Source organism: Musca vetustissima, unplaced genomic scaffold (assembly GCF_032173495.1).
Source record: "Musca vetustissima isolate MV318-11 ecotype Yass unplaced genomic scaffold, APGP_CSIRO_Mvet_v1 utg1463, whole genome shotgun sequence".
NCBI lineage: Eukaryota > Metazoa > Arthropoda > Insecta > Diptera > Muscidae > Musca > Musca vetustissima.
The window spans coordinates 367,563-382,486 of NW_026886420.1; the positions used below are offsets into that span (position 1 = coordinate 367,563).

The 14,924-nt window shown below is 34.3% G+C and overlaps 1 protein-coding gene across 1 annotated transcript in view; it reads left to right on the plus strand.

The window, feature by feature from the left end:
- Positions 1–14,924, plus strand: part of LOC133333911 (diencephalon/mesencephalon homeobox protein 1) — a 71,824-nt gene that overhangs the window by 49,998 nt on the left and 6,902 nt on the right. Inside the window, exons 5-6 of the mRNA XM_061542224.1 lie at positions 7,060–7,164; positions 7,505–7,941. Of these exons, the coding sequence (XP_061398208.1) occupies positions 7,060–7,164; positions 7,505–7,941 (542 nt within the window). The remainder of the gene's footprint in view (positions 1–7,059; positions 7,165–7,504; positions 7,942–14,924) is intronic.

The window sequence follows — 14,924 nt, forward strand, 5'->3', positions numbered from 1 at the left end:
ATTCCACCAGGACAACGCTAGGCCACACACATCTACAGTGACTCCCAGTAACTTCTGGAATCATTATGATGTCTAGATAATTATAACTTGGAGGGCTTATCGGGACATTTCTTTTTATAATGTGGTATACAATAAATATATTAATCGGAAAACCAACACCATATTTACTGACATATTCATCATACGGAAATTTTCTTACAAAAAATATAAAAAATCCATACACAATCTTGAATTACAATTATTCCCCATTTTACTCCATACTCAACTTTGCAAAAATTCCCATCTCATCTCTGCTCATCAGCAACATTCTCAGAAAAATTACCACAGCAAGCAAAAAATAAAAGAAAACGTTCATTAAATTACTTTCATATTTCATTGATTATCCTTTCAATTACAACGTATCCTTTCGTTTGCACATTGAACCACAAAGTTCAACAAAAGAGTGAAACAAAATTACAGTCATTAAAACTTAAACAAAATTACCCAATCAACTTTGCCACAAAATTAATAACAACAACAACAAAAACCCCTAATGGCAGAAGTCAGCAGAAGCAGCAATACAAACAGATTCCAAATCCAGTAAGAAAAACCCTAAGAGACTCGGAACCATCGAATTTGAGTGAAGAGGAGGAGGAGGAACATTTTCCAGTATCTAATCGAGAAAAAAAAAAACCCAACAACAACACCAACAGCAAGAACGATAGAATAAAGAAAATGATGAGAATATAAAACGTAATTTATAAGATTATTTCATTTTGTAAGTAACAAACTAACCAAATTGAAATCGATGACTCCCAAAGGCAACACAAAATGCCATTGCCAACCAACTACCACATCCCTGACCCTCCTTTGAACGACAGAGAGTTTTACTGAGAGCAGAAAGAAAATTGCCATTAAAAAACCGAAACAAGAACAACAACAACCAAACACAGCAATGGAGCCTTGGGGCAACAAGAAAAAAAAACCTCATTGAATTTACTCTCACCAGTGGGGTATGTGGGGGAATCATGCGCGGCACAAAGGGCAAACAACCCCCAAAATAGAAATGTATCTGTGTAGGGGTAGCAATCGCTTCCATATATATAGAGACAGCTGGCTCTATGTATTATTCAAAATACAAAAGTAAAAAAAAACCTGAAAGGATATTCGGTGGAAACAAAAAGAGGAACACAGAAGAACAAAAAATAGGTGGGCGTTACAACAAGGGGAATTTAACCACACAAACACAGGCACCCACACTTATAGGCAAGCAGAGAAAAAATGGATGTAAAAAAGTTATGGTAACAACTACATACAAACAAATTGTATCCTTACAAAATATGAGACAGTGGAGGAGAAACAAAAAAAAAATCCAAATTTGTTTTTTTGAAAAAGCATGCTCTCGCATACCCCAAAAATTGGGTGGTATGATGTGGAAGTGTTATTGTCTGTGTGGGAAGTAAAGGATGTACCTATATAGGGTCTCAACTTGATTGCATTATTCTATAAAAACAAGAGCATAATAAAGCCCTTTTATGGATATTTTCTTTATTGATGCTGCTGCTGTCCGCTGCTGCTTCGACTACTGACGCTGCCAAACATTTTCTGCTTAAGGCGAACAATTGAATTGAAATACTTCCACATGAACAGTCAGTCAGTCGGATCTGTTAAAGGATGAAGATGCTATACTTCAAGTAATATGTTGTTGTTTTTGTCGGTTTAATATATGCAGATGATTCATTCATTCATGTTGATTATTACCCCAATATTACAAGCTTTAACAAAATTGCAATGTATCGTAGACGCCCATTCCATTATCCGGTTTTCCTTTATTTTTTCTCATTTTAATAAATAAGTTAAGGTTACATTTTATATGGAAAATGATAGCCCATGTTTGTTAATGTAACAAAATTTCAAGGAGTAACAACCATTAGGAGTTTATAATATAAAATATGGTAATACCCCAATATAAGTTAATAACTATGGCATTTTTTGAGCAACGACGAGACTTCAATAAGTTTTCGGTTCAAGGACCAACACTCTAATGAGTATGAGCTTAATATAAAATAAAGCCATAACCTTAAAGCGTGATTTTTTTTACAATTTTATATTAGGTTGGGGAAAAAGAAATCTAGTAGGCCGGTCGTCCAAAATGTCGGTAAAAACGGAGAAATGATCGAAGTTGACTGGCATGCAAGCAGTCGTAACATCGCCCAGAAGCCAAAAACCGACCATAAAACTGTTTTAAACAATTTCTACCTGCGAAGCCTTAACCAAACAGAATGAAATAGACCCATTTCGAATGGTGACTGGAGATGTGAAATGGATCACATACGTCAACACTGCGCGAAAACGATCGCGGTCAAAGAGCGGTGAAGCACCTCAAACGGTTTCCAAACCAGGACTAACGGCCAGGAAGGTTCTGCTATGCATTTGGTGGGCTTGGAAGGGGATTATTTTTTATGAGTTCCTTCCATATGTCAAACTCTAAATTCTGATCTCTACTGTCAACAACTGGACTGTTTGAGGATAGCAATTGACCAGAAACGGTCGTCAAAATTGGCCAACAGGAGAGATTTCGTGTTCCACCAGAACAACGCATCTACAGTGACTCGCCAGAAATTTCGGGAGCATGGTTGGGAATTTTTAATGCATCCGCCATACAGACCGGACTTGGCACTAAGCGATTAACATATTTTTCTTGCATTGCAAAATACCCCCCCAATTGTCGGTTCTTTTTCTGGTAGCCCCCATATAAGGGTACACCCCATTTATTTTGCCCGTAATGAGTGTATTTCATAATTTTCGGATATTTTGGGTTTCTTGAGGGCGTTTTACAACTGAATTCGCTGAAATTTGGTACATTGGGTTCTTATTGGATACTAAATTTCTCCACTAAATATTATTAATATAGGTTCCATTTTTCTTTTCCCTTTATAACGGTAACCCCATTTTGAGGGGTTTGATCGGTTGTTTTCGATCGATTTGGCTGTAGTTTAATCTCTCCGCTAAATGTTATAAATATAGGTCAATTTTTTGGGTAGCCCCCATATAAGGGTATCCCCAAATTTTGGGGGTTTTGAACGCCTATTAGGAGTACCCCTACCCCTATTAGGGGTAGTCCCCATATAACCCCCTCTTTTATATTAAAATATTTATCTGATTTGTTCCGCGTTTTGTGTTTGGTTCTAAGACTTTGTTATAATCATTCTACCTGTGGAAGATATTGAGATAAAAAACAATAATTTTTATCTATGAAAGCATCAAATTTCCTGAGTCGGGTATTTAGCACACTCCCTTATCTAATTTAATTTTTTTTAGAATAATAACACTTCTGTTTTTTTCTTGTTTTTGGTTTTGTAAATTTCTTTCGTCAAACTGCTTCTTTCTAATAAAAATATATTTTATATCTACTCCAATGTTTATTTATTATTATAATGTTTTGTTTCGAATTTTGTTCAAAATAATGAAATAAAGAAAAGCTACTGCTAGTAATTGTTTCCTTTCACATGCCTGTAATTTGACTACATTATAAACTAAATTTCTAAAACAAATTGCAATCAATTTCAACTATCATTTGACTACAAATTCAATTTTTTATTTTCGTATCCTAGTTGATTTCGTTTTTTGGCCATAATTTGCTAGACAAAATTCATCTTCACCAAGAATCATGTCTACAGGAAACGGAAACAGAACAAAAACAACAACGATAATAGCAACAAAACGAACCAAATCGACATGATAAACAGGATAAAAGAACGAACACATCAACAGCAGGCAACGAAGGAAACAAACTTAGAAAAAACGAAGAAAATAACGGAAGATAATTTATCATATTGTCATGCATAAAAATCGTAAATCGTAAAGCTAATTGTCTCATTAGTCAAGTTAGGGGCAGGGGGGTTATGTATATAAACACACAGAGAAAGAAACAAGGAGAGAGAAGAGGAAAAAAGAAAAAATAAATTTGCACATCTACAAACTCGATGTACTGAATCTGCACATGTGTGTATATATGTATTTGTAGTGTAGTTGAATATTTGTGATTACTTTCCCAATCTCTTGGGTAAATTGTATGGCAGAGGAAATGCTTGGGTGTACAAATTGCCCTTAATCTACAACAAAATGGAAAACTTTACAAATCACAAGATAGCAATGGAATTCAATTTTCTTTTAACAACACTGTAGTATATGTAGTTTGTATACAATACATAAATGACAATTTACTTTCTGTAATGAAAAAGTGCATAATGAAATTGATTCATTGTTTTAGTTCGCAAAAACACAAAAAATAGAAAATCTTAATCATTGTTTTCGAAGTTTTACACAGATGTTTAGTTAATCGAAATATAACAAAAATACACTATGAAAATTGAATTTTTACAATAGACACGAGCGAGGTTTAAATGTAAATGACAACTTAAGTCACACATAAAATATACTTTGAGAAAATCCGATCTTTCGGATTTGTTCAGATCTGAAATGTGAAAATCAAAACTTTACGGTACTGAAAAGTATTTTTAAATACAGTAAAGTAAGGTTATAGCTAGTAGGGCCAAGCAAATTAATTCATTATAGACGAAGTTCGTTATATCCAAGGTAAGGCAAAGCCAAGGATTATCAGAAAAAATATATTAATTTCCAAAAAAAATAATTTTTTGTGTCCTTTTTGGCAATACTTTGGCTACTCCTCTTATCCTTTGATGAACCGTCGATTTTTTGCGAAGGTTGCCAGCGTTAGCTAAAAATATGCAGGTTTGTCATCGTTAAGTATTTTGTATATTTATAGCAAGTTCGTTATAACCGAATTACAATAAATGAGAACTGAAAGATGGGACGGTATAAACAGTTAGTTTTGTTTAAAAAAGTTCGCTATATCCGTAGTTCGCTGTAAGAGAAAAAAATTGTATGAAAAATATGTATTAAAACTTCGGGACCAGGGAATGCGTTCGCTATAAAGAAAGTTCTTTATAACCGGAATTCGTTATGTATTTATTAAACATGTCGGTAACAATTTTTAGTTGGCAATGGTAATCAATTTTTAAATTGGAATTCATGTTGTTAAAAAACACTTTTTCTCTTCAGTTATAAATGAATCCACAGATTTTCGGAATTTTTAAGGTTTTAATTAGATTTTTGGAATAATAATATTTTAAATTTGTTATTCTGTCAATTTAGCCATTTAGCTCGCAACATTTATTATAGCGCTCAGAAAAATTCCACATTAATTGCTATTACTGATATGATGTTTGTTATTGAAAACGGTATACATCGTACAGCGCACAGCCTGATCAGTTTCCAACCGAAGAGGCTGTGTTATGGCATTCCGGGTTCTTGGAGGATAAACATTAGCTCGCAGATATCTTTTTAAAATAGGTCAAAAATTTGGCTTAACCCCTATACTGATGCCCTTCCACTATATGTATTTTAATGGTCCTATCTGCATTTTCAGAGGATAAAACATATCCCTGGGAAAATTTAACTTAATGTTTTACATAGATCACATATTGAGGTCTGAACAAGATTTGATTATTTGAAGGCTCCTGTCACTTCATACAATCAAAGTTTCTGAAATTTTATAATTCTCTAATGGATGTTCCTCAATTTTTATACTGATTTGTGGTCAAAAATAGGGAATTTTAGAAAAATCTAATTTCATAAGTCCACCATTTTGTTAATTTGTTGCCATATTAATAATCCTAGTTCGTACCACATTCAGACAAGTACGTTTCAGTGGTCTAAAATAACGTAAAAACTAAAATAACTAAAAATTTTCCTTTAGTTACAAAAAGCAACAGCAACAAAATTATGTTAACTATTTTTCTTATAATTTAATACATATAATACATAATACATATTTTCAAGTTTACAAGTCTTCAATGTAATGCAAGTCCATTTGCCAACCGGGCCCCCCTTAGATAATGTTTTACATATCAAATGGGTCTATATGTGGGACCCATTTGAGTTCTTGCCGCTTCAAGTTTCTGAAACTTGATAATTCTGTTTCTCTAAGCATGAAGAATCCCCTTGAAGACAATTTGAAATGTTCAAATGATTTGACATAATCCTCCGATCACTTATTGTATTTTGAAGATTAAGGTAGCATTTTCAGAACTGAAGTGACTAGAATTTTGCATTCCGTTTTGACAGATGATAAAAAATTTTATGGAAGAACCTGTAAAACTATTCGAAGATATTTTGTATTTACTGAACCCGAAATATCTAACATGTGTGGAACATTTTCAATATAAAGATCTTTAACCCCTGAGAATCTGAACTATTAAGCTGTACTAGTAAGCTGAAAATATCTCATATAGAATCGACATCTGGACCTATTGGATTTTTTTTTTATAAAAAATTATTATTATATTAATACAATATTGCATACCTTCATAATGTTCGCTAAAATCTATAGATCGGTAATATTTTTGTAATCAAAAAGGAAAGTGTTTTTTTTTTTGTACTCCGTAGTCAAACCTAAATATGAAAATTAAAAGTTATAGCTCGATATGATATTTAGTATCCTTACAGTCCTTGAAATCCTCATTTTATAAAATTCCAAGTTGCATCTTATAATCAAATAACGAAATGAAATATATCTATCATATTTTTTAATAACGCCGTGTTCCCTCTATATCTTCAGTTAAGCATGAAATACATTTTTGCCCTTAATAAATTTACTTTCACAAGGCCCCTAAGGATCTCATCCTCTATTTTTTTCTTTTGTCATACTCAAACACAAAAATGAAATTTTCTAACAGCTCCAAAAACTTTTTCAATTTATGACGACGACTACACAAAATTATTATTTGCCTCTGGGCGACAGCAATGAAAACAATTGTAATTTTGTTTCTAATTTGGTTTCTGTGGCTTTCCTTTTCGTGTTTGTATGTGTGTGTGTGGTATCACATAATGTAAACATACGAGTAGGAAAAAGGACCAACATCAGATATTGTTTAACTCAATTTTAGGAATGGCCATCCCATCCTACTACTCGACATTTTATTATTATTACTGCATTTCATTGTTTAATAACTAATTTCTGTGTTTGTTTTCCATTTTTGTTTTGTTTGATTCCAGGTTTGGTTTCAAAATCGTCGTGCCAAATGGCGTAAAGCGGAACGCCTCAAGGATGAACAACGCAAGCGTGAAAATGGCGACTGTAGCAGTGTTTCATTGGATAAGGTAAACAATAAAAAAAATGAACAGAAGCACACCAAAACAATTGATGATAACTATGTATAAGTAAATAATGCAAATTTGTGGCGGAAAATTGATAGTCATAGCAAATAAAACAAGGGGATAGTTGCCTTGCAGGATAAGGATATAAATAAGAAAAAAATATTATTTGCTAATCCAAAAAAGGGGTAAAAATTGAATATTGAAAGAGGAAGTCAATATTCAAAGGGTTGATTATATTTTGTATGTATATTAAACACATAATATATAAGGAAACTGTTTTTTATTCTTGTTTTTTTATTCTACCCTTCTATTATATTCATGAAACATTTGTCTATAATTTCAGCTCCACGATAGCCGTGAATCATCACCCGATATAACCGGTGAAATGGATGACGATGAACCCCATCCTCGCTCCCATAGCCCTGGGCCTGGGTCATCTCACAGCCCCCATGGTACCGGTGCTGATTCGGACAATGAACGTCCCCTGTCCTCAAATCACATGAACAGTGGACACTCTGGGTCACAATCAGTCGGATCTATAAGTGCCGGTTCACCATCACCAGGTGCTCGTACCCCACGCAATCCAACAAATAGTCCTTCGAATTCACGGAACACCGATTCTCCCATAGAAGTTGGCGGTCCCATATCATTGGCCACCCGTTCAAGTGCCTCATCAACGGCACCAACAACAACATCCACATTAAATACATCAGCATCGAATCACCACTTTGGTACACACATCTTTGGTACATTTGGCAGTAGTAGCAGCAGCAATGCCATGCTGGCAGTGGCCGGAACAAATACCGGCGGAGGAAATGGCAGTGGTGGCAATAATAATGAAACGTAAGTACAAAAACAGAAGTCAGTTAGGGTAGTGGTGGTGGGTGGTTGGAGGATCAATAAAATGATTATCAATTCGTTAATGTGAAACACGTGACCAGCGAACAACGAATTCAGGCCTCATTACATTTCAACAATCTCCGTAGCTGGAGAAAAACGCAGTTCTAAATCTTAATGTTTCCGGCAAGCGTGATGTTTCCGCAAAAATAAGACGTTTATCCGTTTAAGTTTAACACCGGCTGACTTTGTTGGCAAAACAAAACCAGGGGCCACAGTAGAGTACACACGCGCACAAGCCATGGGACACTCAATGTTGTCATTGTGATTTGTTGTTGTTGTTTTTTTTTAACAAAAGAAGGAAACAACGGATACAATGGGAACGTGTGCCCACCATTTACACAATGGGTCCACAATAATGGTTGGCAAAACTACTGCTGAGCACCCTGTATGAAAATTTAGAATTTTGCGAAATTTACGGGTAGAATTTTGGGTAATTTGAGGTGAAGTGTGGTGTAATCAATTCCAAAGAGAGGAATAGGTTTTTCATGAGAAAAAAACTCGTCATTTTACTAATGATATGTGTTCGGCTTTAAAGTATTTTCATTTTTAATATAAAAAATGGGTACTGTTAGTTCCAATGGGTCCCATCTTGGGATTTGATCTAGGCCTAGTAAAGAAAATAAATTGTGCAAAGTTTGGTTCAAATCGGATAATTGTTTCGCATGATATTATTTTAGCATGATTTTGACCATTTAAAGGTGGAGGTAACAGAAAGGAGGAACAATATTCTACATCTACAAAATTAAACTAAGATTGGAAGAAGTTTGTTAAGTTCCTACGTTCGCACCAGCCGATCCGACAGACGGACGGACATTTGTGAATTAACTCCAAATTGTCTGAAATGGATTTGGGATCTAAAATCCATATGAGATTTTGAGACACATTTTTACCGTATAAAATTGTATATAGCCTCCGTTTAAATCCAAGTTTCTTTAGACTAAACCTGTAAAGATAATAAACCAGTGAACGTAGCAGTATAATCGGACGGGGCCGAGCATATGATACCCTACACAACTACCACGAAAATCTAACTTTCTGCGGTTCCTTATTCTGAGCCTGGGCAATATTTCGCGATACTCCACACTCTTGACCGATTATAGGTCGAGAGCTCCACTTTGTAACCCTGTTATATTTTCCAAATCTTGTTTACCTGAGAAGAATATTTACAATAAAAACAAAAAGTGAGCACTTTAGGTTTTGGTCGATTTGACTTTCTATAAATAGTAATGTCCTTTAGAGCGACTAGAAAATCTGACAAAAATAATGTTCGGTTCATTGCACCCCCTAAATATCATCTCAACATCACCGGAAATTATAGGCGTCATCCTTGATCATAACCGGAACTTCATGTAAAATTTCAAAGGTAGTAATAATACAAAACCATATCATAACACATATACACCTTTAAATATTTACGTACAACTCTCACAGCTTAGGTCAACAACTTCTCTTGGATATACATCCGCTTCCCGAATCGACGACCTTCAGGCGTAAATATATACGCCCCAGAATACAAATTTTGTTATTTTTCACACAAAAGTCTGGATCTATCTAATCTTTCTAATCACAATTGTTGTGTAGAGCTACCAGAAAAACAGAAAGAAATAAAGTGTTTGCCTATTTCAATAGGTGCCTTCTTTGGCCAGAACCCATCCTACATGCAAAATTTCGAGGCGATTCATAACTGTGGCCTGTATCGTGTTTACAAATTATAATGGACATACGGACAGACGGAAGGACACACATGTCTAAATCGACTCAACTAGCCGAGATATGACAATCGGTATACTTAGGTGGGTCTAGGACCAATATTTCGTGGCGTTACAAACTCTTGTGGCTGCTCTAAGCTAAAATACCCTGACAACATAGTTGTATAGGGTATAAAAAGTAAAGAATCAGAAAGTGCAATTCTCTCTCTAATTGATAGATCCCTGAAGATTATTAAACAAAGTCGTTAGGACTCAAAAAAAGTTCAAGGAATGGATATTTAAAAATTGTAGAAATATTGGCATTACCCCAGAGATTGACTTTTTTGAGTTTGGTACCAAAAATATTATATATTAGTACCAAATTTTAAGTTTCAACATTATACGTACTTTTTTGGAACCAAACCTAGTACCCCATGATATCAACATACAAATTTTAGTATCCTTTTAATTTTATATCAATAAAATAAGAAATTAAATTAATCTTTTTTAGCAATATTTTTTAAGCCCACAACTAATTAGCTTATAAGAATTTTGTTGCAAATAATTGCAATTTGAGCAGATATGAATGTATTGCAAAATAAATTTCCCATTATTATTTCGCAAAGAATAGTCAAATTTTAAAAATTTGCAACCCTATTTTGCATTCGATAATACCCAAACCCCAATATCACCTCTTAAAATACAATTTAAAACGATTATCAACAACTCTTAAGCGTACTCATACTCAATAACCTCACTCTCATTGTATTAGCTTGGTAATAGTCCATGTAATTCAAGGGGTGTGTGTGTGAGTGTGATTGTAATACACTTCAAGTGGGGTGACATTGATTCATCTCAATTTCGTTGAAGAAGAAAAACAAACATTTGACACCCCTCCCAAGCCAACAGGAGAATCACTTACAACCCACTTACTCTCACACACACTCACACACCCATTGCTTTTTAAACAATTAACGGTAACGTTTACAAAAGCAAACTGTCGGATACTTTGTTACACTGTTGGACATTGCATACTTTTAGGAATGTCATTATTTAATGTCGTCGACGTTGCTGTGGTTGGTGTTGCTATTTTGTTACCGTTTTTAAATTCTCTTCGTTTCTCACTGGGTGGCTTGGAGGGGTGGTATTTTGTATCATTTGTGTGCATTTTTGTTGTAAATAAACATTCTTAAGTGGTCTAATGATATGTCGTTAATACTGCAACAATTAGCTTTTTGTTTAAATCCAGCCACACCACACCACCTTCAACGTGTATTAGAGGGTTATTTTTATCGTTTATTTGGTTGGTACTTAAAAGTGCCGGTCATTATTGTAAATTTATTTTGTTCGACTAAACGTAACAGGAAGGGGATAAGGAAGGAAGGAAGTTTGTAATGTTTCTTTTTTATTTAACTTGCTGTTGAATATTCATTACAAACTCTCTTTTGTGTGCGAAAATTGAAAAAAAGAGGAAGAAATTCATTAGCTGAAGTAGCTATTTAAACAATAAAAAAATAATTTAGCAGGAAGGTAGATTGTTTATGGATATTTTTGCGTGGGATAAGGGCGATAATTGGCCAGTCTCAAATTTTTTACAGGATTATAATATTTCGCATTTTGCTGATTCGTGGAGAAAATTGTCACCCCACAAGTTTTTAGCACAAAATATCAATGTATGTTTGGAAAAAAAATCATAAAATATAGTTTTATTATTTTAATTAACTCATAACAAACAAATGATTTATGTGACAGTCCGCACAATAGTTTATTTATATTAGAAAAACATTTCGTGAATAAATTAAACCATCGACCATATTACAATACAATCAATGTGATTGTCAAGTTATAAAAAAGGGGATCAATATTATCAGACATAGACTCAGACATATGTATGTAGTCACTCTTGTGTTCATCAATCGTAGAGTGTTTGTGGTTTGGTTTTTTTACAAAATAACTGTTTTTTGTTGCTGAGAGTCATTAAATTTGGCAGCATCATTTTGTCATGATTCGATGGCAATTCTTTTTCCTGCCTACAACTACTACAACAAAACAATGGAACATATTTTTGCCTTTTGGCTACGCATCTCCGGTTGATGACTGGGCTGACGCCTGCCGTTTTGTTCTCGTTTTTTTGGTTTTGTTTTCGTTTTTGGTTGCAATGTCCTGTCGTGTTTTGTTTTGGTTATTATGTTGAGTTTTTTTCAGTGGCTTCTGTTGTGAGTGTGTTGGATGGTTGGCTAGGTCTTCCTGTTGGTTTTTGTTTTTACACTGACTTGGCTCCCCACTGTGCAACCCAAAGGCGTTAAGTTGGTAATATATATATATTTTATTTGTATATTCGGTGTCACTCCAATCAACAACATAAACCATACGCATCACATCCGATTTGTTTGTGTGTATGTATATCATTAATGAATTGTTCTGTCATCCATCCGAATATCCCGATCCATATGTACATATTTAGTTATGGACAATTTAATTCGTTGTTTGCAAATGTTCATTGTGAATGTGTTCGTGTGGGTGTGTGTGTGTGTTATATGACAATTGTGTTACCATTTCCATTTCAATGTTATAATAATTTTTGGGGTGTACAACATGTTGTGTGACAAATGCCATGGTTGGATGGTTGGAAAAAATTGGGTGTTATCATCGCTTATTGATGAGGAGGATTTGTTTATCATTAAATATAAGTGTTTTGATTCTCCACTAAAAGAAACACAGCAGTGGGTGGTATGGATTAATTTGGCGCGTGGGGTACTTTTTTAATATCTTCAGAATTGGAAAATTGGGCAATAATAGTAAACATAACCATAACTGGAAAAAGAAATCTATTATGAAAATGTCGATAAAATCGGAGAAATGATCGAAGTTAACCGGTATGTTAGCAGTTTTAACATAATCCAGGAGCTAAAAATCGACCATAAAACTATTTTAAACTATTTACAAAAAGCTGGATTCAAACAGAATCTCGATATTTGAGAGCCACACAAATTAATAGAAAAAATAGGATCGATCGAATTTCCATCTTCGAAGCCCTGGCCAAACGGAATGAGAAAGACCTATTTTTCTTAAACTGATGGTGACTAGAGATGAGAAATGGATCACATACGATAACGCTGTGCGAAAACGATTGTGGTCAAAGAGCAGTGAAGCACCTCAGACGGTGGCCAAACCAGGACTAACGGCCAGGAAAGCTCTGCTATGTATTTGGAGGGAGTGGAAAGGAATTATTTATTATGAGTTGCTTTTGATCTCTACCATCATCAACTGGACCGTTTAAAGATAGCAATTGACCAGAAACGTTCGGAATTGACCAACAGGAGAGGTGTCGTGTTCCACTAGGATAACGCTAGGCCACACACATCTATAGTGAATCGCCAGAAACTTCGGAAGCTATGTGGGGAAGTTTTAATGCATCTGCCATACACTCCGGACTTGGCACCAAGCGATTATCACAGGGACCAGATCTGGAAAATTCATATATACGATATAAATCCTCATCAAAAAATATAAGTTAAATAAAGTCCTATATTTCATTTAAAAATAGTAGATCAGAAGTTCTTTTTTGAAAATAAGTCTTAAAATAAAAATTTTACTACTTTCAGCCATTCATATATACGATATAAATCCTCATAGAATATAAGATCGCCTTCTAGTTGAGCGATATTTTCTAAAGTCTTAAAATAAAAATTTTACTACTTTCAGCCCAGTATTTTGATATAATAATATTTAACATGCGAAATATTTGCATTAATCTCTTTTAAATATCGTTTATGATTTTCGCGTTTTTAAAACCAAAATAAAGAAATCACAACCTAAAATTTGTTATTTTAATTCCATAAGCCATCAAATGTAAATTTCATTTGTGTAAATTCCGTGGATTTTTTTAACAAGACACACATTATTTTTGGTGAACATTTCATTTACTTCTGTGTCCTTTTCATATTTTTTTTCTGATTTCTTTCTTCGTTGATTGTGCTGGCCACAGCATTGAAATACTTCGCGGTAGATTTTTTTCCCTGAAAGTCATCATCGTCATCATTTATCTTTCAAATGGAATTATAATAAATGAGAGTTTTTTGGTCTTGGCTTGCTGGGCAGTTTCAATTTTTGTGTTATGCAAACAGCAAAGAAAGAGAATAACAAATGAAGTTTTGACAAAAAAAGATATGGAAATAGGGAAAACTGGTGGTGGACAAGCAAGAAAAAAATGTTATAGAGAAATTTGGTTATTTTTTTAGAATTTTAATAAAATTTGTATTTCAAATGGCCGCATAGGAGAATTGACTACTAACTACATTTTATACCTCTTTTCGGTCGCATCTTTCTTTTACTTCAAAATTTGTACTATTCTGTGTATCTCTCCTCTATCTACATTTGTATAATAATTGCATTTGCCAAGAATTTAGATTTTTGTCTCACAGAAATCCCCTCATAACTTGTCTCGTTGTGTGCATTTTTTGCATTTTATATTGCCTGAAGTAAAAAAGAAGGAGGCGTAGGAGGAAAGAGTAGCAGAGGGGTCCACAACTGATTGCATTTTCTCGAGACTTGAGAGTTAAAAACGAAAATGTTATTTGCCTCTAATTAAGCACTCATCCTTTGGTTGTAATTAAATTTTCCCATGTGCACATTCATCATAGAGCAGCATGGCATGGCATATGGAGTGCATATAGAGAGCGAGAAAGACAGCCAGACAGACATAGAGATGGAGGAGTAGCCCCTCAACACACAAAAACAAGTATCCTTGTTGCCATACTCATGCAGTGTGCCTGCCATTCAATTGCAGTCATGGAGCTGCTTCTTTCTCAGCACTCAGCCAGGCAATGTCAGTATAGAAACGACTAATTTTTGCTTTAGGCCCAGAAGTCAGTTGCACTCAAAAAATAACTCGAGTGTTTCAACCATATGTTTGTGTAAGTAACTGACTGGTTGTGTGTGTGCGTTTTAGTAGCCGTTTTTGTAAATTTGCTTTATGGAATTTAAAAATTAAAAAATATATATAATGCTCTACAAAGGATTGTCTGCTACAGATAAAAAATATAAAATTGAAGATCAGAGTGTCTTTCGATACAACACAAGAGAAGGAAACTGTAGGATGACTCATAAAAAAATAAGGTAAAAAGCCTTTCTACAGAAAACCAAGGGGTTTCTAGTGAAAACCAACATAGAATG